Source organism: Tamandua tetradactyla, chromosome 11, assembly GCF_023851605.1.
Source record: "Tamandua tetradactyla isolate mTamTet1 chromosome 11, mTamTet1.pri, whole genome shotgun sequence".
Lineage (NCBI taxonomy): Eukaryota > Metazoa > Chordata > Mammalia > Pilosa > Myrmecophagidae > Tamandua > Tamandua tetradactyla.
The window spans coordinates 80,831,558-80,855,484 of record NC_135337.1 but is presented as its reverse complement, the minus strand read 5'-3'; the positions used below and the strand labels follow the sequence as shown (position 1 = coordinate 80,855,484).

At 50.0% G+C, this 23,927-nt stretch overlaps 1 protein-coding gene across 2 annotated transcripts in view; it reads right to left on the bottom strand.

Moving 5' to 3' along the window:
- AP3D1 (adaptor related protein complex 3 subunit delta 1) overlaps nucleotides 1-23,927 on the bottom strand; it is a 62,056-nt gene that overhangs the window by 8,379 nt on the left and 29,750 nt on the right. For both annotated transcript variants that reach the window (XM_077121258.1, XM_077121259.1), the window contains 14 exons: nucleotides 23,663-23,736; nucleotides 22,983-23,032; nucleotides 18,721-18,770; nucleotides 16,920-16,968; nucleotides 15,282-15,427; nucleotides 15,037-15,185; nucleotides 14,699-14,929; nucleotides 12,827-13,058; nucleotides 8,314-8,459; nucleotides 7,766-7,907; nucleotides 6,684-6,755; nucleotides 3,559-3,634; nucleotides 2,476-2,681; nucleotides 1,891-1,964 (listed from right to left, as the gene is read on the bottom strand). In XM_077121258.1, coding sequence (XP_076977373.1) covers nucleotides 1,891-1,964; nucleotides 2,476-2,681; nucleotides 3,559-3,634; nucleotides 6,684-6,755; nucleotides 7,766-7,907; nucleotides 8,314-8,459; nucleotides 12,827-13,058; nucleotides 14,699-14,929; nucleotides 15,037-15,185; nucleotides 15,282-15,427; nucleotides 16,920-16,968; nucleotides 18,721-18,770; nucleotides 22,983-23,032; nucleotides 23,663-23,736 — 1,697 coding nt within the window. The remainder of the gene's footprint in view (nucleotides 1-1,890; nucleotides 1,965-2,475; nucleotides 2,682-3,558; nucleotides 3,635-6,683; nucleotides 6,756-7,765; nucleotides 7,908-8,313; nucleotides 8,460-12,826; nucleotides 13,059-14,698; nucleotides 14,930-15,036; nucleotides 15,186-15,281; nucleotides 15,428-16,919; nucleotides 16,969-18,720; nucleotides 18,771-22,982; nucleotides 23,033-23,662; nucleotides 23,737-23,927) is intronic.

Below are 23,927 nucleotides of genomic sequence, written 5' to 3'. Positions count from 1 at the left end.
AAAGAGAGAGGGAGAAAGTAAAGAGAGAGACCATAAGAACACAAGGTAGTGAGTGAGGAGGCAGAACCAGGAGGCAGGGATCACATGCCTTCAGGTCCTGGAACCTGCACACATCTCCCTAACAAGGCCAAAGCCCTGGCCAGGCCAGAGTCAGCTGTGTCCCACAGACACAGGGAACATGGGAGGGGGACAGAGGATGGCGAGGGTTCAGCTGCTTAGACCCCAAGGGTGCGTGTGTGGAGGGGTGAGGCAGGAGACAAGGGTCACTCCCAGGGGCTGTGGCACGAGGCTCTGCTCTGAACTTTATGCCACTGAGAGGAGCAAATGCCCCTGCAGGGCCTGTGGCAGTGACCCTCCTACCTGGTTCATCAGGAAGTCCCACAGGAAGTCCCACAGTACAAGGAGCGAGCCAGGTACTCTATGACCAGGAAGCCATTGAAAAGGGACAGAGCAGAATGCCCCAGGAACGGAGGTGGGCTCCCAGAGGAATGCCCTGGGACAAACACTTCCTCCTACCACCTGGGACCATAGCAGAGCCACGGAATTGCCTTTTTCTCCTACTGGAGCCACTGCTGGGCCCAGCTCAGGGTCTCACAAAACAGAAAGGTCAGATCAGGTGCAGGAGGGGGGCTCACCAAGGGAGCTGGAGCAAAGCAGAGGTACAAGTGTGGGGTGGGGGAATTTGTGGAGATACTGGAGGGGAAAGTGGGGGCTGCACAGAAAGGAGGGACACGGTGTGGCCATGATGGTGGCAGCCTCCATGAGCCCTGAAACGTTGCCCCTAGGACAGTGTGAGGAACTTGGAAGGAGGGAGACTTGTTCTCCTGCCCGACTTCACCAGTTTCTTGGTATTTAAAAATGCTCCTGTGCAAATTCACAAACAGAAAGTCAAGTTCAGATGACCAGGGGGTGCAGAACTTCTACTAGATGTGAAAGGACAGTTCTAGTAACTGGAAGGGTTTCAGGGCACCACCACATGGTGAATGGGGCAAATGCCATGGAGGGTATGTTTGGGAGGGGCTGGGACAGGAAAGTTTCCACTGTACATGTAGTCTAATAACTTAAAAAAAGAGAGGGAGCAATTTAAGGAGACAATGACAAATAAGTTCAAAACACAATCCTGGATGGGATCCTGCAAGGGAGGAGAGAAGGCTCAGAGGGACATTACTAGGACGTAAGAACTTGGAATCCAGCCTGAAACCTTCCTCCGCCATTAAACTGCTCGTACTGACGACTGCACTGAAGGAGATTACGTACGTGTGTGTCCTTGTCCTTAAGGAATGTACGGGAGGGATGCTGTTCAAGGAGCGTGTGTCCACAGCCTGCTCTCAAGTGTTCACCAAACAGAAAGATCAGACAGATGGAAAGGATGATACAGCAAAGGTGGCAAAAGGTGAAACTTGGTGGGTTTGGGTGTCTAGGGCATGCTCGAGTTCTCCATGTGAAGTTGGTATTAGTTTTATAACTGTGCCATAAGTTTGAAATTATTACAAAATAAAAAAAATTAAAAAAAAAAGATTCCTGAGAGGGGCAGACTGGGAGGCTGGGGCCAGACCCCCGGAAGCAAGGGGCAGGAGGAGCAGCCAAGGGAGGGTGAGTCACATGAGGAGCTCAGTAGTGGGTTGGGCCTGTGGACCCTCAGTCCCCAGGGGCCCTTCTGAGATACACACCCTCTCTGGCATGGGACCCCCACACCAATCCCAGTGCCCCACAGACAAGGGCCTCAGGGCTCAGGCCGGAGGTCTTGTTCAAGGGAGGCTCAGGGAGCGGCTTTTGCTGAACAAGAGCCTTCAGCAAATGGTCAAGCCAGCACAGAAGCCAGGCCTGAGTTGACACCCACCCAAGCCCCCGAGTCCCCTGCCCCAGTGGATCCCTGAACTTGCCCCTTACTTGTCTAAATCGATGTCCAGGGCCCTGTACGGGTCGTTGGGGTCTTTGTCATCTTCGTCGCTTGGCAAAGCATTCTGAAGGGGGAAGGGGAGGGACTCTGTGTCCAGCAGGACTGGCGCTGCCCAGTGTCCAGACGATAGGGTACCCGGCCTTGAGGGTCCTCTCCCCACCCTCAGCCCCCACTCCTAGGAAAGCTGCCTGTACCAGTTGGGCTCATACACAAAGCATATTCACTCTGGCCCTGGCCCCAGGAGGGACTTAATCCACTTCACACAGAGTGGGCTTGGTGCAGGGACCCCAACTCTGGTCATGCCCACCCCAGCAGTGGCCTCTGGTACAGGACAGAGGGCTGTATGCCTCTCAGCTCTGCCAGGGTACATATCCCATCCCCACCTCCCATGGGAACTCAGACCCCGTCCAGGCCTTGGAGAAAGACCAGGGCGGGGAGGCTCTGTCTGTTCTAAGTGGGCACTCGGACACCTCCGGCCAAGCCTCCATTCCCTATCCTCCACCAGGGCCGGGGCTCTGACCACTACACAACCACCTCGGGTTGGACGGGAATGTACTCTGCACAGGGCAGCGCACCTCAGGCATCTCCTCGGTGACAATGTCCACCTGCTGGGCAGGGGCGATGTCCTCATCACTCTCTGTGTGCAGCGAGCCATGGCGCCGGTGCCGGCTGCGCTTCTCCTTCTCCTTCTTCTGCTTCTTCCTCTTCTTGTCCTTCTCAAGCTTCTGGCGGTGCCGCCGCTCCTCCTCCAGCTTCACATACTGGTCGGACATGGGCACCCCTGCCAGGACCAGGGCTATTCAGCTAGGGGGCAGAGGGGGAGTGGAACCCTGAGGCCATCCCACCCCAGGGTCAATGCCCAGGTAACACACAGGAAAGGTGCTCGGCTCTGCCGAGTGGAGGGGTCGCCAGAGGGAGCGGAATCAGAACAGAGGAGAGGGCATAACAAAGCCCCAAGACCCACTACCCTGCCCCCTCTGGGGCTGCTCAGGAGCCATCGGAAGCCTGAGGGCAGCCAGGAGAGAAGGCCCAGCATGAAAAGTTGGTGTGAAGGAAGTCCCAGGTATTGACAGTGGTGCTGGTGGCACAATCCTGTGCACACAATCTACTGCACTTGTCCACTTAAAACAACTGGCCCCACTTGCTGCTGGGGGAACCGAGAGGTCCTCTGCAACTGACTACATAGAGAGGACTCTGGAAGCTCTGCCTGTCTCCCCTGGATGTGGCCCCAGACCCTGTCCCCTTTGCTGACTGTGCTCCGGGTCCTTCTGCTACGGTAAAACATGGCCAAGAGTCTGTCTATTAAGCCCTGGGGGTCCTCCCAGCAAATCCCTGAACTAGGGGTGGTCTGGGGACCATGACCCAGGAAGAATATCTTACAGGCCTAGAAACCAGAGTGAAATCCCTGTTTCCTGCCTTTGATGCACATCTGGAGTGCCTTAAAGGAGTGACCAGGACGTGCCCCTCACCTATAGCAGCTTCGGACCTCCCCACTTGCAGAGGGGGTGCCTATTGGGGGATGCCTTGCTGAGTCATGCCTGCCATGCCCTGAGATACCACCAAACTGCCAGGGAGTGCTGCGGAGCTCTCTACCTGTCCTCCCCCTACACCAGCAGCCCCACAAGCAGGCCTGCACCGACAGTCACAGGGACACTTGCCTGGGACTTTCAGGGGCACCGAGAGGTCGATGTGCACCACGGGAATGTGTTCCACGCCCGGCGTGTCCTGGTACCGCTGAAAACCAAACATGGTGATGTCACAGGTGCACCACGCAGGGTGGGCCACAGGGAGGACACTGTGAGGGCAGCTGAGTCCCTGAGCTCTGGGAAGATGTGCTGGGGACATGCTCCAGGAGCCCAGGGGCCAGGCAGTGTGAGTGAAACGGCTCCTGCTTATGGATGAGTGCTCTTAAGAGTGGGGAAACGTCTGTTCAAATAAACAACTACAGGGACAATCTGGAGGGAGGTGCACATTTATCAGACTGAATCCCACGTGTTCTTCAAATTAAAAATGTTAAAGCAAAAAAAAAAGAGAAATGTTGAAGCAGGTTTAAATCACAGGAAACCCCACTTTCCCCACACTAGGATCACCAAAATGAAACACAATCACAAGGGCTAGCGATGACAGGGAGCTCGAGAGAGCAAGGTGCTGTAACAGCTATGGGAGGCCCAGCTGCTCCTCAAAATGTTAAACCCAGAGTCAACATCTAACCAGTAAGCCCCCCTTCAAGATGCACAGCCAAGAGTAACGGTAACATAAGACCCACAAAGACCTGTGCACAAACGTTCACATTAGGTGGATTCAGAAAAACTGAAAGGTAGAAAGGCTCAAGGGTCTGCCCACAGATGAAGGAGGAACACGAGATGGGTCACCTACACAAGCGTAAATAGGAAGGAAGGTCTGTTCCACCGTGGAGGAAGCCTGAAGACAAATGCTCAGTGAGAGAAGCCAGTTATGGGAGGCTGTTTGAGGTATATCCATGCAGTGTCCAAAAGGGGTGATGCCATAGAAGAAAAGGAGTAGGATGGTGGTTGCTGGTGACTGGGGGAGGACAGGGGATGACAGGTAATGGTGATGAGAAATGTTCTGGATTTAGGTGTGAAGGATTTTGGTGGTGATGATGGTTGTATAACTCTGCAAATGTACTAAAAACCACGGAACTGGACATTTTAAAAGGGGAAATGTTACAATAAATGAATTCTCTCTCAAAAAAGATGTCAAAAAATGGTGATGGAGGCGGTGCGATGATGGCTCAGTGGCAGAATTCTCGCTTGCCATGCCAGAGACCTGGGTTCGATTCCCGGTGCCTGCCCATGCAAAAAAAAAAGTGATGCATGTAGCAACAGTTAAGCTGCAGACAGGGAAAATTTTCCATGTTCTTTTCCAATGTGGATACCATTTCTTTTCCTTGCATAAACGCTCTGCTTAGCTTCCACTAGACTGTTGAACAGGAGCAGTGACGGTGGGCATCCCTGTTGTGTACTTGATCTTAGACGGAAAGCTTAGGAACCAAGTCCCAATCCAGGCAACAACATGGAAACTTGAAGACCTCATATTGTGTGAAATAAGCCGACACAGAGGATACACTGCACGATCTCATTGATGTGAAATAATTAGAATGAGCAAACTCAGAATCCAGAATATACATTACCAAGGGCCAGTGTGGAGGCAAGGAACTGGGACTTAAGATTTAAAATGCATTGTCTCTTATTTGGGATGAGGGAAACATTTTGGTGCCGGATAGGGGTTGGGAGCACGACATTGTGAACATAATTAACAGGACTGAATTATGTATGTGAATGTAGGTAAAAGGGAAAATGTTAGGTTATATACAAGGTACCTGAATAAAAATCAACAATAAAAAACTGAATCTATGGAACTGCACAACACCAACAGTGGGCCCTAAGTTAAAGCACAGACCACACAGCTAACAGGATAATCACGAAACCACCAAACCAACTAACATGTTCCACACCAATGCATGGTGGTGGGGTAAAGAATGATTGCTCTATAAGCCACCATTTCTTCAATAAGTTAAAAATAAAAGAGGCGGGGCAGACCACGGTGGCTCAATGGCAGAATTTTCACCTGCCATGCCAGAGACCCGGTTTTGATTTCCAGTGCCTGCCCATGCAAAAAATAATAATAATAAAAAATAAAAGAAGCAATGAAGCCTATTGTCAAATTGTAATCACCAGTCCTGCCCCAACCCCCAGGCTGTGCCCCAGACCCTCCCTTCCCCACCAGACTGGCTGCCTCTCGCTTCAGGCTCCAGACCACCTGCTCCTGCAAACAGGCCTCGCACAGCACCTGTAGGGCAGAGACACCTCTCACTGCACCAGGTAGGGAGAGGTGCTGCTGCCCCATTTACTGGAGTGATAACCCAAGGGATCGGGGGACACAGTTGAGCCCAATGATCCCTGCATATCCTGAGGACAAGCACAGGCTTGGCGAAGATGCACACATGATGGGGCACGGCCCATCATGGCCAACCCCAGGTCAGCAGGAAAGCACACAGCTCCACCATCAGAGACCCTCCCTGCTGCAGTCATATAGCCAAAGACGGCTCTAGAAGGCACACCCCCTCGGCCAGTTCACAGAGCATGCAGTACACAGCGGTTGGAGGAAGGCTGCAGAGAAGAGCCCAACAGCATTGCCAGCTAGGAGCTACTCTGCACGAGGTGAGAAAGAGCCCATGTGTGTGGCATGCTGCTCCCCCCATACATTGTATTATATACTTTTACTTATTTTATTGGCACATGCCACTGCTTCCAAATAGTGCATACCAAAAATAAGCTTAGATTAAAAAAAAAAGTCTGCATCTCCGGTATCTAAAACAGGGTCTGGCTCATGAGAAACAGTTGATAAAAATTGGCTAAGAAAAGGAGATCTCTCCTAGGGAAGATTCTGGAAGATACAACTGCCGGTGTGGAGAGGGCATCACTAGAGTCTGAACACATGATCGATGATGTATATGAGCATGGCCTGGGAGCGAGCAGCCAGGTGGAGGCGCATGGAGGGCAGCAGGCATCACCCCCGTCCTGACAAGGGGCATCGATTCTCCTGTCTGCTCAACACTAATGTGCTCAGCTTGAGCTCAGATGCCCCCAATGGGGCCCTCCCCATTCGACCATCAACAGCTGGTCCTTATTCTCCATGGCACATTCCTGCCACATGGACTGTGGGCAGTTTCTGGAACATTTCCTGCATGTTTCTGGTGAGCAGCAGGCTGGAGAGACTGGACACTCCCTGTCACCTGAGGGTGTCCAAGGAGTACCCTTACCTTTTGAGGGGATGGTGAGCTCTTGATGTAGAATGGGTTGTTGGCTTGTTCCTGTTTCCGGGCCTCCCGTCGCTGCAGAGGGAAGAATTCATGGGCACATAGATTAAACACTCACAACACAGGTCAGGAGCCAAGACAAGCACCCACTCAGTTCCCGGGTTGGGATACTGGCTGCTTCCAACCCTCCCTAACAGGAACACGGCCTGACTGCCACTTCTACCACCAGCCTTTTATTGACAGGGAAATGAGACACAAAAGTGGAAAGGGAGCTAGAAGGACAGGGTGCGATTTCCACAAATGACTATAGCAAGGAAATGTCACAAGCTAAGGACTCTCAGCACTGAGGGGCACAGCCGAGACCAGCTCCTGGGTCCACCCAGCTCCAGGCCAGAGCTCCAGGCCAAAAGCTGTCAGCAGGGCATGGGCTCAGCAAGGCAAATGCATGCAGCTGAGCCCTCCGCCCTGTAAGGCCCAGAATAGCAAACAGCTACTCTGCTCCCTTCAAGCGAGCAGGCTGAGCTGGTAAAGGCTCACTTTCGTATACAGAGAAAAAGTTCAGCGCAGAAAAGAACTGGAAAGGACACAGAAAGCTGTTCCCCACTGGGGATGGGGTTCAGGGCCTTCTGCTTTTCTGTGGTGTCTGAACACAGTCCATCAAAAAAAAAATCACAATGTCTGCATCCCAGGATGGTGGGTACTGACTACACAGAGGCAGGGGGGTCTAGTGCCACCCACGGGCTCCCCACAGAACACCTGGAGGATGTGTGGGACAAAGAATGGCCGCCCATCCATGCTCTAAATGGAAACCTCATTGAAGATGAAACCTGGACTCCACTGGGTTCATGGGCCCCAACGTCAATATCCACCAAAATCCACGTGCATTCTTGCAAGATGGCAGGTCACACCCCATTTGACCCAGGAACTAGCCACCAGGAAAGTCAATGGCCTCTGCCGATCCATTCCAGAAGCCAGAGTTGGCTGTCCTGCTCAGCCACCACTGGGGGAGGCACACCCAGGAAGGGAATGGTGGGAGATGTTATTCTAGAAGCAAGAATGGACAGAGGCCCTGCCCGTACACCCACCCGGGCCAGTTCTTCCTCATCCACCTCGGCCGGCCGCTGTTTTGCATGTCTCTGCTCCTCGTCATGGAACATGGCCTTGGGTTTCTCATCCTCGGACTCGCTGTCCGAAAGAGGCTCGTTGATCCAGGCATCCAGGTCCAGACTGCCAAGAAAGAACAAGTCAGTGTGGCCTGGTTCCCCCTAAAGGGACAGTCACCATCCCCTCAGACAAGGTCACCAAAACGAGGAGGGTGGGCAGGTGGGTGGCCTGAGGCAGAGGCCCCAGTGCCCCCATGCAGGCTAGGCCGGTGATTCCACACCATGTGGTGTACAGCAAGGGCACAATCAAACCCATCTCAGGAGCAGCACCGTGGGCCCAGAACAACAGGCTTCTTTTCGGCAGATGGGTCAAGGCCCTGCCGCACAAGCACCAAACCAGGGGCTGTCAAGCCTGACTGAACTGAAGGAAGCAGCTGGGCCCCAGCACAGGAACGCCATGTCCCTGGCTCCAAGGCCCCCACTCCCGGCCACAATGCCCCCAGGCCTGGTGAATGGCCGCACAGGCTCACCCTTCGGGAACGGGGACCTTCTTCTGGGCCTTGGGGGCCACTGGGTTCAGCTCCCCGGCAAAGAGGGCACTCACTTCTTCAGCCACCGGCACGTCCTTGGCCTGAAGCTTCTGGATGTATTTGACCAGCTGCAGGATGCAGGACGCCTGTGGGGAATCACTGGGTGAGACCAGGGGCCAGGATGCCGACCAAGGCTGCTTGGGCAGAGGACATGGCTCAGACAAAACAGAGAAGCAACATGGCTTCCATGAGCGAGTCCCGGGCAGACCAAACACTGTTTCCATTAGGGGTCTTCCCTAAAACATTCTGAAAGCCCAAATGATAGACAAGCCTGACAAGGAGGCCTGGCAAGCAGGGAAGCAGACGTCCGTGCTGTCCCTTCAACTATGGAGCAAGACTTCTGAAGAGAACAAGGCTAAGACAGAAAGTAGGCCACAGATGTACTTGTGGAACAAGAGGACATGCAGCTGCCCTTGCTCCCTGCCCGAGGACAGACACACCCTCTTCCCTGAGTGGCCCTGGCCCATACACTCGCCAGCTGAGGTCAGGAACGCTGGCCCCTGAGGGTAGAGACAGGTCAGAACACGGGCTTGGCTAGTGCCTGATGCAGACATGCAGTGCGGTCAAAGGTGGGATGATGGACACCATTTGGTTCAGCCGCCTCGGCCAGGTGACAGGGCAGACGCTGCACATCTGACTGGGGAGTGCGGCCCAGAGCCATCATGGTATGCTGTCAAGATGTCACTGAGCCCCCCACCACTGGCACAGAGAGGCTGGGCCAACACCCAGCAGACAGGAGCCTGTGCCATGGGTCCAATACTGCCACACCCAGGCTCTCACCCACCAGCTCTCCCACCCCAGGACCTACACAGAAACTGAAGGTGTTCCCTTTGATGCTGCTCTCAGACCAAGCAGCCCCAAGTTCTGGCCAATCACCCAAGACCTGGGGACCCTAGCCACCAAAACTGTCCTCAGGTGGCCACCTTGCACCCCCTCTCCAGTCCCCCCTCTTATAGCTCCTGTACCACTGCTGGCTGGGATTTCACCTGTGCATGTCCCACCTGCTCCACCCACAGCTGCATCCAGCTTAACACCCAGGATCTCCCCCATGTAACTGAGGAACAGTAAAAAAAAGAAAGGACCAGCAAACTTACAGATAAGACCACTGAAATTAATTAGCACAAAGAGCAGAAAGAAAAAATGAAGAGAAATAGAGCCTGAGGGACCTCTGGGACACCATCAAACAAACTAACAAATGCACCAATGGAGTCCCAGAAAGACGAGAGAGAAAGGAACAGAAAAAGTCTGTTTATGGCAGCATTATTTATAATTGCCAAGAGATGGAAACAGCCCAAATGTCCATCAACAGATGAGAGGCAAAACAAGTTGTGGTATATACATACAATGGAATATTATGCAGCTGTAAATTAGAACAAAGTTATGACGTATGTAACAACATGGATGGATCTTGAGGATGTTATACTGAGTGAAATGAGCCAAAAACAAAAGGACAAAACTGTATGGTCTCACTGATATGAACTGACATTAATGAGTGAATTTGGAGAATTTCAGTTAAGAACACAGGTTATCAGGAAACAGAAATGGGGTAGAGACTGGGTAACTGGAGCTGAAGTGATACAGACTGTGAAGAGGACTGACTAAAAATTCAGAAATGGAAGCACAATACTACCTGATTGTAGCACAATAATGTAAGTACACCATATGAAGCTGAATGTGAGAATGATAGAGGGAGGAGGGCTGGGGGCACATATGAAACCAGAAGGAAAGACAGACGATAAAGACCGAGATGGTATAATCTAGGAATGCCTAGAGTGTTCAATGACAGTGACTAAATGTATAAACAAAAAATGTTTGTATTTATTTGTATGAGGAAGAAAAAAGGAATGTCAATACTACAGGGTGTTGAAAATAGACGGTCATTCATATTTTAAAACTTCAATTTCTGTGTGAGACAAAAGGAAAAATTTTTATTTGGAACAAAATTTGTATTTTGAAAGTGCATTTCCTAATGTAACTGATATAGACAGTTTAAGTGAACACTATAAATCCATGGAACCTTGAATATGAGATTTTGTAGGTTTGCCCATGTTAGCGTGATGCCCTGATAAATTCCAGAGTGATCTGAACAGTGAATAAAGAAGTATTTGCAAAGTCGCCTTGGGGGAATGGGGAGAAAGGGGGAAAAGTTCAACTTCCCCATTTGGATCATTCCTGATATTCTTGCAAGCAGTGGGGCTAGCCAAATCAACAAGTTGGGCCCTCAATCTTGAGGCTTGTTCATATGAAACTTATCCCCGCAAAGGATAAGCTAAGCTTACTTAAAATTAGGCTTAAGAGTCACCCCCAGAGAACCTCTTCTGTGGCTCAGATGTGGCCTCTCTCTCCAACCAACACAACAAGCAATCTCACCGACCTCCCCCTGTCTACGTGGGACATGATTCCCAGGGGTGTGGACCTTCCTGGCAACGTGGGACAGAAATCCTAGAATGAGCTGAGACTCAGCATCAAGGGATTGAGAAAACCTTCTCGACCAAAAAGGGGAAGACAGAAATGAGAAAATAAAGAATCAATGGCTGAGAGATTCCAAACAGAGTCAAAAGGTTATCTTGGAGGTTATTCTTAGGCATTATATAGACAGACCCTTTTTAGTCATGGTGTATTAGAGTGGCTAGAGGGAGGTACCTGGAACTGTAGAGCTGTGTTCAAGTAGCCACTTTTTTTTTTACTATAAACAACAAACATACAAACATTCTTGTCATGGTTACAATCAATGGCTCACAATATCATCACAGAGTTGGGTATTCATCACTATCATCATTTTTTTGAACATTTGCATCTCTCCAGCAAAAGAAAGAACTCATACATGCCATACCCCTTACCACTCCCTTTCTTTGATCAGTAGTATTTCAATCTACTGAATTTATTTTAATCTTTGTTCCCCATTATTGACCATAACCATGTCAAGAATGTTTGTATGTCAAGAAGATTTGTACGTTTGTTCGCTGTTTATAATAAACATAGTTTTTAAAAAAAATTAGGCCTAAGAGTCACCCCCAGAGAAGCTCTTTTGTTGCTCAGATGAGGTCTCTCTCTAAGCCAACTTGGCAGGTCAACTCACTACCCTCTTCTCCAATGTGAGACACAACTCTCAGGGGTGTAAATCTCCCTGGCAACATAGGTCAGGACTCCTGGGATGAGCTGACACTTAGCAAAATGGGATCGAGAAAAGTCTTCTGGACCAAAAATGAAGGAGAAAAATGAGACAAAGTTTCAGTGGCTAAAAGATTTCAAACAGAGTCGAGAGGCTATCCTGGAGGTTATTCTTATGCATTATATAGATATCCCTTTTTAGTTTATGGTATACTGGAGTGGCTGGAGGGAAGTACCTGAAACTGTTGAGCTGTGCTCCAGTAGACTTGACTTTTGGACACAACTGTATAAAAATCTAACTTTTACAATGTTACTGTGTGATTGTGAAAACCTTGTGTATGATGCTCCTTTTATCCAGAGTATGGACAAACGAGTAAAAAAAATATGGATAATAAATAAATAATGGGGGGGGGGTAAGGGGTGAAATAAACTGGGTAGATGGAAATACTAGTTATCAATGAGAGGAAGGGGTAAGGGGTATGAGATAGAACTTTTTCTTTTATCTTCTTACTCTTCTGAATGATGTGTATGTTCTAAAAAATGATCATGGTGATGAATACATAACTCTGTGATATTGTGAGTCACTGAGTTGTACACCATGTATGGAATGTATGTATGTGAAGATGCATCGAGAAAAATATATATACAAAAAGAAGTACAATACAGGGTACCTAGACAGACAGAAGCTAGACAAGAGGAAGATACCTCACATGTACAGAACTGTTAATGAGGTTGACTTAAGTGTTTGCAAATGGATACAGCAGAAGGTAGCTCGATATTGGGATTATTAAGTAATAGTAACATATTGTATGGGTTTTTTTTGGCGGGGGGAGTGGAGAGTACATGGGACAGGTATTGAACCCAGGTCTTCCATGTGACAGATGAGAATTCTAACACTGAACTACCCTTGCACCCCCCCCCAACAGACTGTATATAAATGTGACTGAAAGTAGTTAAGCCATGTATCTAAAAAAGTTCTTGCATGAACCACTACAAGTATAAAAAATAATAATAATAGAGGAATAGACAGAAAAAACATAACTAGTGCGAACTATGAACTATAGTTAACAGCAATATTCTTTAACAGTAATATTCTTTCATCAACAGTAAATAAATAAAACCCAAACCCTCCTATACTCGTGCGTCAAATGGCTATGTGAACAGGAGATGCCCACAGGCCAGTAGACAGGCCCAGGGTTGGATTAGGATGAGACCACACGTGATAAAGAGAAAAGGCACCAAACAAACCGGTCACACTGCTGGGTCAGAAACCATAAAGAGCTCCATGAGATGGGTTCTGGAGGTTCAGTTCTCCCAAGTAACCCTGGCAAGTGACGCTTACCCGCTCCTGGACCTCCAGGTCGGCGCTCTGCACAAACTGGGGCAACCGGTCCACCATGAGTTGTGTGATGTCCTGGGCCGCCTCCTTGTCCCCAGCCTGCTCCCGCTGCTGCAGGACGGCTGCGTAGAGTTTAGCCACATTCTGAACATACACGGCCTGGATGTGACCTGGCAGGGTGGTGACTCTAGGCCGCAGCATGGCTTCCAGGGTCTGGTGGGGCTCCTGCAGGTGCCTGGAGACAAAGGACAGCAGGATGAGACCACACAGGACACCTGTTCCACAGTCTTGCTCCCAGCAGGTTTCTGCCCACCACTGTGAGGGAGTAAACTGTGTGCCCCAGAAGATGTGCAGGAGTCCTAATCACCCTCAAAACACGACTCTTTTTGAAATGTGGTTGTCACGATCAAATTAGTTAAGCTAAGAGGAGCTCAGCGGGAGGAGGATGGATCCAATAAGATCGGAGTTGTTAGGAGGGAGGAGAGATATGGACATAGGGAGAGAGACGGTTGTGGGAGCCACAGACACAGAGACTGGAGTGATGAACCATAAACTAAGGAAACCGAGGACACCAGACAATGGAAGAAGTGAGGATAGATCCTCCCCCTAGAGGTTTCAGAGGGCACATGGCCCTTTGATGCCTCAATTTTGGACTTCTGACCTCCAGAACTGGGAGAAAACACATTGCAGTTGCTTTAACCTGCCCAGTTTGTGGTACGTTTGTTTGCACGACAGCCCCTGGATGTGAAGACAGTCACGCAGGCCAGGAGTTTAGAGAGGAGGGACACATCTCCTAAGAAAATGAGTGACTATGGCTGGCTCTCCTGCTCCCTGACCAGGCATCAAATACTTAGAGGGCTTTACAAGAAGCAGGAAATAACCTTGTCCTATAACAGGTGCACCATTCAAGAGACCCCTGTGAAGACCTGAAAAATAGTGCAGCTGAATAGGAAAAAGCGAAAACCGTGACAGGGGAATATGTCAATGCTACAGTCAGCTCCGTAAAGCCACAGCTGAGACAAGCAAGGATAAGGAAGAACTCTGGAGAGAAGACCCAACTGCTAGAAAAAGCAGATGGATCCTGGGAAACTCTGCCCACTGGTTTTCATTGATTGCTACTACCAAAACCAGTTTTCTGGAGCTAAACAAAATTCTCCAATAAACAAGTGCCACAACTGCTACTAACCAGAAGCACAGCTTCTGTGGGTCTGTGGGCTACAAGCTGCAGGGTCCCCTTTGGGACCTGAGTTATGGGGAAATAGAGAGGGCCAGGTGCAAGCAAACAGGACAGTGAAGATAGGAGACCGGGAGGGACAGCACCCACACAATGCCCACAGGGGCCAACTCACACAACCTGTCAAGAGAAACCATGAATCCACATTCTACATGAACATTACTGATTCTGAGGCTTAGCAAAAAATTCAGAATTTTACGGGGGCCCAACATGGCTGCAGGTTGGCTCAGCCTGATGGAGAGGACGGACTGGAGGAACTTCTAGGAAGACAAACACCTGACAAGGAAGGGGACACAGCCTCTTGACCCATGGTGTGTAGACTCACAGTGTTCCTACTGGGAGCTGGGCAGAGTGTCAGAGGCCCGGCTCTGCCAGGCACAGCAGCCTCAACGGCAGTAGGTTCAGTGCAGCAGGAGCCAGGAAAAGGTTGACAGCCCAAGAAGACTACTGTATCCAGGGGGCCATACTCTGGAAGGGGAGTGGGTTGAGCAGGCTTTCAAGGACCTTAGAGTTACAACCACCCGAGGGCAGAGAGCCACGAAGCAGTTCTGACCCATGTGAAACACTGGCACACAAGTTCTGCAGCCCCTCCTTCAAGGCACAGGTGGGGCCCCACTGCAGCCCCAGCACAGCCCACTCACTCGGAGAACTCCCCGCAGATCCAGGCAGCGGCATGGAGCACCTCGCAGATACCATTGCGCTGGGTGTTGCTGGCGATGAGGTGGGCGCTGTCCAGGAGCGTGGACATCTGGGACACGGCAAACCTGCGGATGGCCTTGACACGGATGGCCACATCCAGCATCTGCGCAGCTATGAGATGCCCGTGGCGGGTGCCCTCTAGTCGCGTCAATTCCACCAGGATGCTGATATACCTATGGGGGCAGGTGGTGTGGGGGAAACTTGGAGAGTGGTAGATGGAGCCCTGGGGCCAACCACCCTCTGCTCCCCAAGTCTAGGCCCTGGAGTGGAAAGTACGAACCACTCGAAATTGGTGATGTGCTGGTAGTTGGACTGGCTGCAGATGTCGATGATCTTGGTGAGCAACTCGTCACGGTAAGTCGTGCCCTCGGCTTTGTCCACGTGGGTCATCAGCCTCTTCACAATTTCCATCAGGTTCTTCTTGGACACCTGAAGGGAGGGGGCCGGTGAGGGCACTGTGGGAGTTCCCCCACCTCCAACACTCAAAGCCCAGGGAGCCCCAGGACAGAACCCACAGACACGCACCATCCCGTAGAGCAGGTCCAGTGCCCGCAGCCGGATTGACTCGTCCCTGTCATCGAGACACTGCAGGATGAGGTCTTTGTGGGACTGCACGGATTTGGGGTGCGTCTTCAAGATCTTGGACATGGCCAGCAGCCCCAGGTACTTCACTGGGTGGGGGAAGGAGGGGAGTGGTTAGCCGGGCCTCAGGACCCCAGTCCAGCCACGACCCACAGCATGGCCCACTCTGGGCACTTCACTTCCACCCACCATCCCTCTGGGTTTCTGGGCTGTGGGACCATAAGTGCAAAGGGCATTCCAGAAGGTGCAGCAGGAGCACCAGGTCTCAGGGGAAGCAGCTGGACACCCCAGGTGCAAGCACGGATCCAAAGCTCTGACTGAGGACACCGCACTCTAGCTTTGGAAAGCATGACCATGAGTCTTCGGCCACGGGCCCAGCGGAAGACCTCACACCTACCAGAGGCAGAATATCCACTCCCAGCAACCGAGCACGGGCTCCAGAGGGCCAATTCAACATGCTGACTGTTCTTATACACCATTTTTTTAAAAAGAAGAACTTTATTTGGTAAAGCTTTGTGGGAGCTCAGGCAGCCATGCCAATTGGAGGCCTGAATAGTCTTCAAGACTGTTCAGAGTCTAGGTCAGGGCTCAGCTAACCATAGCCCACAAGTAAAACCTGGACACTGCTGCTTGGTAAATAAGGTCTTAGTGGCACACAACCACACCCAGACACTGAACACTGTGGCTGCTTTCATCCCACACAGCAAAGCTGAGGAATCACAACAGAGCCTGCCTGACTGCAAAGTTAAAAACATTTACTCTGCTTTCTTGCAGGAAAGTTTCATCATCTCTTGGTCTAAACAAAACGAGCTGAATTAAGAAAAGGCATCTGCCCAGCCTCTACCCTTCAGAAGTCCTTGACATGTTAGTCTGGATACAGAGGGACTAGTATGATTGAGCGAGAATTCCTCCACGCACACATCTAAAAAAGGGACAAGCAGGCATGCACAAGCAGCAGGCAAAGCACGGCTGCCTTCTGCTCGTGCAAGCAGCAGCTGGGAGGCTCTCCGAGCCAGCCCATCGCATGGAAACAGCCTCCACTGTGGCGGCGGGAAGGTGCAGAGGGAAGTGTTCAGGCAGCAGCCCCAGAGACTGCTCTCTGTCTGCCAACAGTGTTTTTACACTTGTGGGTCTCGGCTTGTTTTCAGAGCCCTTCTTTACCATCTCCCCTGGAACTGATGCTCACAGAATGAACTGCCTCTTTCTCAACACCTCCTCCCAGGTCCCACTTCTTTGAGGAAGTAACTACACCTCTTACCATGCAAACCCCCCCCCTAAACTTCTTGGTCTGAACACAGCAAGTACCACCAAAAGCCACAGAACAGGAGTCACTGCTAGGAGGTGGCAGTCAGGGAGATGGCTACCATGTGCAGCCAAGGGAGCAGGTACTGGGGGACAGAGTTCACCCATGCTGACTGACTTATTTCTTGAAAACACACCCAAAGACCAAGGGCTGGTTAGTCGTGGCGGACCAGCATGAGGGCATCAGAGTCACTAGTGTACACGCTCTGCTGGCATGTAACAGTTCAAAGTTTGCTAGATAAAACCCATGGAATATGGACGGAAAACAGAACAACTTACAGTTCTGATCGGAATCTTCTATTAATATCCTTAACTTCTGGACACAAAGCTGGAAAGGAAGGGGACAGTGTCACCAGATGCACCTTGCAACCATAGGTCAGCCATTTACCCAATTATGTGAACTCATCTATGGTCCAACCCCCACCGCCCTCCTGAATTCACCCACTGCCAGAAATAAAGAAAAAGGGAGGATAGAGAGGATCCCTCACAACAGCACTGGGGGACAAGGGCCAAGAACTCAGAACAAGGTATAAGCCTGTTGCTAAGAGGGGAGCACAAGCCTTTGCCCCATAGGAAGCATGTAGGAAGGAAACGTGATGGACACGCTCTGGGGAGCAGACCAAGTAGAGACAGCAGGCGTCCAGCAGTACGCATCCAGGAGTGAAATCCCCACTGCAAGGGCAGCACAGGGGATGCTCAGAACAGGTGGGTAAGGCAGGAAAGGCTAGGCTGGCACTCAGGCATCAGCATGGGTTGGTCCCTGGAGAGGGGTCTGGGAGTCGGGCAGTGGCTTTACATGGTAGTCACATAATTCAGATGACCACAAACAGGAAAAACTAAGAAGCCGATCATCCTGACAGCCCTGGGCCAACGAGGGAGCCCGAGGATGCTCCAAGGTAGATGGGGCATTTTACAGGAGTCAAGGGTACAAGCAAAGAGGACGGCAGCCCAGGGACTATCTGAACACAGCCTGGATGGCGGCACAGGGGTAGCCGCTGATACTGGACATGGCAGTGCTGGGCTGCACATCACTGGAGGCAGCTGCCCAGAAGCTGCAGGGCCCTCCCTCCTGCACGTGGGCAGCACAGGACCAGCTGAGACCAGGCCTCTGGAGCTCCTAGGGAGGCCAGGGAAGCCCACTGAGGGCTCATGACAGGCAGGCAAAGGGCTGGGGCTGACTCTGCAGCTTACAGGAAGTCTGTCCTGGGGAGAAAACCAGGAGTGCTCAGAGGAGGAACAAGAGTCAGGCAACGCAACACAACAAGCAAACTCACTGCCCTCGCCCTCTCTACGTGGGACATGACTCCCAGGGGTGTAAACCTTCCTGACAATGTGGGAAAGAAATCCCAGAATGAGCTGGGACTCAGAATTAAAGGATTAAGAAAAGCTTCTCGACTAAAAGGGGGAAGACAGAAATGAGACTGTCTCAATCTCTCAATGGCTGAGAGATTTCAAACAGCTGAGAGGTTATCCTGGAGGTTATTCTTATGCATTAAATAGATATCACTTTTTTAGTTAAGGTATAATGGAGAGGCCGGAGGGAAGTATCTGAAAATGTAGAGCTGTGTGGCAGTAGCCATGCTTCTTGAAGATGATCGTGTAATATTCATAGTCTGTGTGATTGTGAAAACCTTGTGTCTGATACTCCTTTTATCTACCTTATGGACAGACGAGTTAAAACATATGGATTAAAAATAAACAAATAATAGGGGGAACAAATGTTAAAATAAATTTAGTAGACTGACATGCTAGTGATCAGTAAGGGAGAGGGGGGGATATGGTATGTATGAATTTTTTTTAAATTTCTTTTTTCTGAAATAAACATTCTGAGCAAACGTTCTAAGAAATGATCATGATATATATACAACTATGTGATGATATTGTGAGTTATTGATTATATAGTAGAGTCAGGCAATGATGGGGAGAGGCCAGCCAGGTGAAAGACCACCATGAGAGAAAGCACAGGTGGCCAGGAGGACAAGGCCTCAAGACCCCTCCTCCTGGCCCATGGCTAACCCAGACACCCAGCTGTCTCCTTGGGCCCTACGGGATGCCCAAAGCCAGGGAAGAGGAGGCATACCTGGATGCTGGCACTGTGGTTAGGCATGCCAGAGGACAGGGAGATGAGAACTGAAAAGAAACACAAGTCAGGGACACTGCCACCTCCAACTGCCCTTACCCACCGAGAGGCTAGCCCACAGACATGTCCTTGGGGCATCTGTCCCCTTATCAAGGGAGAGGAACCTGAGACAGACAAACCACCATGTCAGAGTCCACTCCCCCAGGGGTTAACTGCAGAAGCCCACACGGCCCAAGGCCACCACACGAGAAGCACCCACATATAAGGCTGACCCTCAGCCAGCTCTAGGAACTGGGATCCCAGTCCTATGCCCCCTGGCTGAAAAGGGGGCTCTGTGAGCCTCAACTGTCTGTGCAAACGTGTTTTACGCTGCATGGGCACCTGCTGTCCTTCTGGGGCCTGGATTTCAGTCTGCACCAGGGAGTGATGCCCACATAACCAGTCCCAATAAACACCCCAGATGCTGGGTCTCTATTGAACTTCCCTGGGAGACATTTTGTTGATCATTCATCCGCTGACGGGCATTTGGGTTCTTTCAAATTTCTTGGGCATATACCTAGGATTGGAATTGCTGGGTCATATGGTAAATCTGTATTTAGCATTTTGAGGGGCCTCCAAGCTGCTTTCCACCATTTCTGCACCACTTTACATTCCTACCAACAATGTGCAGAGATTCCCATTTCTCCACTTCATTTTCTGTTTTTAAAACATTAGTCCTTCTGGCAAATGTGAAGTGGAGCGCATGGTGGTTTTATTTTGCATTCCCTTAATGGCTGATGGCAGTGAGCATCTCTTCATGTGCTTATTGGACATCTACACATCTCTTCCTCTGAGAAGTGTATACACAAAGCCTTTGCCTATTTCTAAATTGGGTTAGTTATCTTTTCTGCTATAAAGTTTTTTTTTCATTCTATATAGAAGTCCCTTGTAAGAGAGATGGTTTCCAAAATCTCTGGCTTTCCTTTTCGCTTGAGTGTCCCTTCGTAGTACAAATGTTTTTGATTTTGATCAGTCTCATTTACCTATTTTTCTTTTATTGCCTGTGCTTTTGTTTCATATCAAAGAATCCACTGCCTAATACAAAGTCATGAGATTTACTCCTACATTTCCTTCTAAGTGCCTTGTAGCTTTTGCTCTTACAGTTTGGTCTTTGTTCTATTTTGAGCCCCACCCCTCACCCTAAGAAAATGAAAGCCTTCCCAGAAACCCCAAGCAGACCAAATTGTGCTCTACTTATGTCACTGTTATTGTTGTCTTCCTGATGGGATCCTAAGTTCCTGACGGAGAGAGCACTCAGAATCTTCTACCAAAGACAGTCTCTTCTAGCTAAAAGTAGACAGTCTACAAAAGATAAACTCTTTCTATTTAACTCTTTAGTGGTTACCATGTTTTCAAAGTTCTCATGAAATTTATTAACAATTGTTTTTAATTACTATTATATGAACTGTGTCTTTGCAACAATGGGACTGAGCCCTCACACTAAACACAAGTATAATTTTAGGGTCATTCTTACACAATAGTGACAAATTTAATACTGCTAGTCAGATGAAGGATGGTGAATTTGAAATGCAATATGTAGATACATTTTAAGATTACTGATTCAACTATTTACAGGCTGATTATCTGGTTTACTGGCCTGGGGGTAATAACTCTAATTCAATTTGAGTAGTCAACTTTATTTTTATAAGATATAAGCTGCTTAAAACTAGGCTTTAGTCTTAAAATTGGCACCTCCTTTTTAATGATAGAAAGGTCTGAGGAGACTCTGGGAACACGTTTTTGTAAAAAACTCTTCTCCAGGTCCCAAAAACTACTTTTTAAAAAAACTTCAGGCCGGACCACGGTGGCTCAGCAGGCAAGAATGCTTGCCTGCCATGCCAGAGGACCCAGGTTCGATTCCCGGTGCCTGCCCATGTAAAAAAAATAATAATAATAAAATAAAAAAACATTCTAAAAAAACTTTAGTCTAGTTTAAAACAAGTAATTCCTGAAAAGGCAACTTTACTTTTTCATTTTTTCCCCTCAGTTTGAGAAGTTGTGGCTTTACAAAACAATCCTGTATAAAATACAGATTCCCACACACCACCCTGTGGTGTGGTCTTTGCTACAATCAGTGAAGACCCGTTTTTTTTAACACACTATGAACTATTAACCGCAGGCCATGGTTTAATTTAGGCTGTTTGTGTACTGCAGCTCTATGCACGTAGAGTTAATGTTTGTATAACATGTGAGGTAAGGGTCCAACTTGTTCCGTTTTTTGAGTATGTGTACCCAGTTCTCCCAGCATCATTGGCTGAAGAGACTGTTCTTTCCCAATGAGTTGACGGGGTATCTTTGTAAAAAATCAGGTGGCCACGGACATGAGGGCTTATTTCCAGATTCTCAATCGTACTCCACTGATCTGTCTGTCCTTATACCAAGGCCTCACTAACTGCCACTGCTTAAAGTAAGTTTCAAAACTGGGAAGCAGGAACTACCAATTCTGTCCTTTCTCGGGACTGTTTTGGGTATTCTGGGTTCCTGGTATGCCTGTATGAATTTTAAGGGTTGGCCTGTCAATTTCTACAAAATGGGCAGCTGGGAATTGACAGATATTGTAGCAAGTCTATAGATCTTATAGGGGAGTACTGCCGTCTTAACAACATTAACTTTTCCAGTCTATGAACATGGAATGAGTTTCCACATATTTAGCTCTTTAATTTCTTTCCACAATGTTCTGTAGCTGTCAGAGTACAAATCTCCCACCCCTTTACTGAATCTACTCCTAGGGGTCTCACTCTTTGTGCTGGTACCTCCTCTTCCGCTCCAATGCCCAGTGTTGGGTGCCCCTCAATTAGCTCCTTCATCTTCATCCCTGCTCTACTGACCTAGACTCTGTCATGTGCCTCAAGGCTAGCTGCGCTGACATAATCTCAGGCCCACTAGACTCCTGCATCCAGCCACCAACTGGACATCTCTAACTGGACACTGAGAAATCTCCCACTGGTCTAAACCTGAATTACAACTCTACTCCCCCCTCCCAAGACCAGCTTCACAGGTAACCTTCCTCATCTCAACTATGGGTGGCTCCACCCTGCTGCTTGTGAGCAAAGGTCTTAGTTCCCCTTTGGCCTCTTCTGCCAGCCAACTCCTCAGTCCAGCCTGGCCCTCTCCCTTCTCACCACCTCCACTACCCCCCCCCAGTCAGAGTCACCAGCCTCTCTCTGCTGAACCTTTGAAAGAGGCTCTAATAGGGTGCCCTCCTGCAGGAGTCTACTCTAACCCCAGGAGCCTGAAATATCCTGTTAAAAAGTAACTTGCTCACAGCCTCTTCTGCTCATCTCCCAGAACTTCCCACCCAGTTCAGGCCTGTGCACTAAGGAGCAGGTCCTACACCTTGCTGTCTAGCCAACACTCCTGCCAGGGCTCGTTAACCCCCTTGCTGTCCTGCAAACCCACCAAGCCCTGCCCTGCCCCAGGTGCTGCCCACTCTGCTGAGACTACTCTGTCTCCAGGGCGTTATCTTAGCCATACCCTGTACCTCCTTCCCCTCATTTGTGAAGAGACTCATCCGGCCCACCTTCCTCCTCTCCACTTCTTCCCTGCCTTCTAAGTCTTTCAGTCATCTCTCCCGTCCCCCAGCTCACCAGGACAGCTGCAGAAAGCAGGGGTTCTGTCCTGAGTGCAGCATAGGGCACAAAGAAGCCATCAGCTGTGTGGGCAGAAGCGGTGATGGTGATCACTGCACCCCAAATGGAGGATCCATCCTGAAAAGGGGGAACTACAACTTTGCCATCACCTGCAAACCCACCTTGACATTGGCCTGGCAGCACCTGGTGCAGGATTTTTGCTCACACATACATCACGAACCCACCCTGGTTCCTGGCCCGCAGGACTGGGAGGCAGGGATGTTCTGTAGGCTGGTGGCCCAAGGATCCTGTGTTTAATGAGCACCTTGGGGGATGCTGATAGGGACGGTCCGTGGGCTCCGTGGACAAGCCAGGGTTTGAAAGAAGAGCAGGGTTCTAAGGGACGCAGCCACTGCCACTTCAGAGGCTGATGGTGACAACAGCCAAGGGCAGCCGAGTTGCTCCAGAGACTGGGAATAACCATCTCTGATTTGGGAATAATGGGTAGAAGACCAGGTCACCTTCCCTCCACACTGACAGAGACGCCCACCCAGCACATCACTGGAAAGGGTGTGGCTCGGATGCCCCACTTTCCCCATCTGTGAGGCTAATTACAGACTTAACTTTCATAACCTGAGAGAGCCCAACTCTCACCTGCAATCACGGTGTTCACACATTCATAGAGAAGAGACATGGCGGAAGTGCTACAAAAACAGGACAGGAAGACCAGGAGTTTAACGTGGTGACCAATAAATACATCTGCATCTCCCGAAGCTGCAGAAGTCTTGAAATGGACATCAAACACCAGGTAAAGCCAAGTCTGCCTGTTCTGCCTCAGCTGCAGGCAGGTTCCAGGCTCCAGACCCCAACCACGTGGGCTGCCAGCAGTGCCGCCCCCCAGAAGAAGGCAGTCTGGTGAGAGGCCCTCTTCCTCAACGCCCAGGCATGCTCTGCTCACTGCTCTAACCAGATAAACATTTTGCCTAAATTTTTTTAAATGTCCAAACTGTTTAAGACCCGGAAACTGGATCCCTGCGTTAAAAAGCCAAAAGGGTTTGAGGACCTGCCCAGGTCCCCAAGGCCTCTGTTTGCTTCCTTTGTGAGGTACCTGCTACAACCTGCTAAGTACCTGCTGAGCAGTTCTACAGGACTTTCCTCAGATACTCCCCCCGCCCTAAAAGCAGCTGCCCTCCTCCCTCCCCTGTGCTCCAGAGGCCCCCAACCCGGCTGGAATGTCTCATCATGGCCAGGGCTCTCCATTTGCCCACAACCTAACCCATGCTGGTGCCTGGGGGACAACTGAGGGGAGCCCCGAACGAGTGTGAAGAGCTCACCTATGAATTAAATTGGTGAGCGGCTCGATCAGCTTCTTACCCAGCCTTGGTTCTAATGGAGTCAGAGCACCAAACTACAGACGAAAGGAAATCAGCGGGTTACTTACAGCAAGAAACAAGATAAAGTAGAGTTTCTTCCCTCATCAAAGACATGAGGCCCACAAAACCTGGCCTTTCTTTGGGACCATGCTGACAACAACATCCCCCCCATCAGCCGGTGGCTCTCATGGACTAGCTCACTGCAGTGCTTGCCAAGACATGTTCC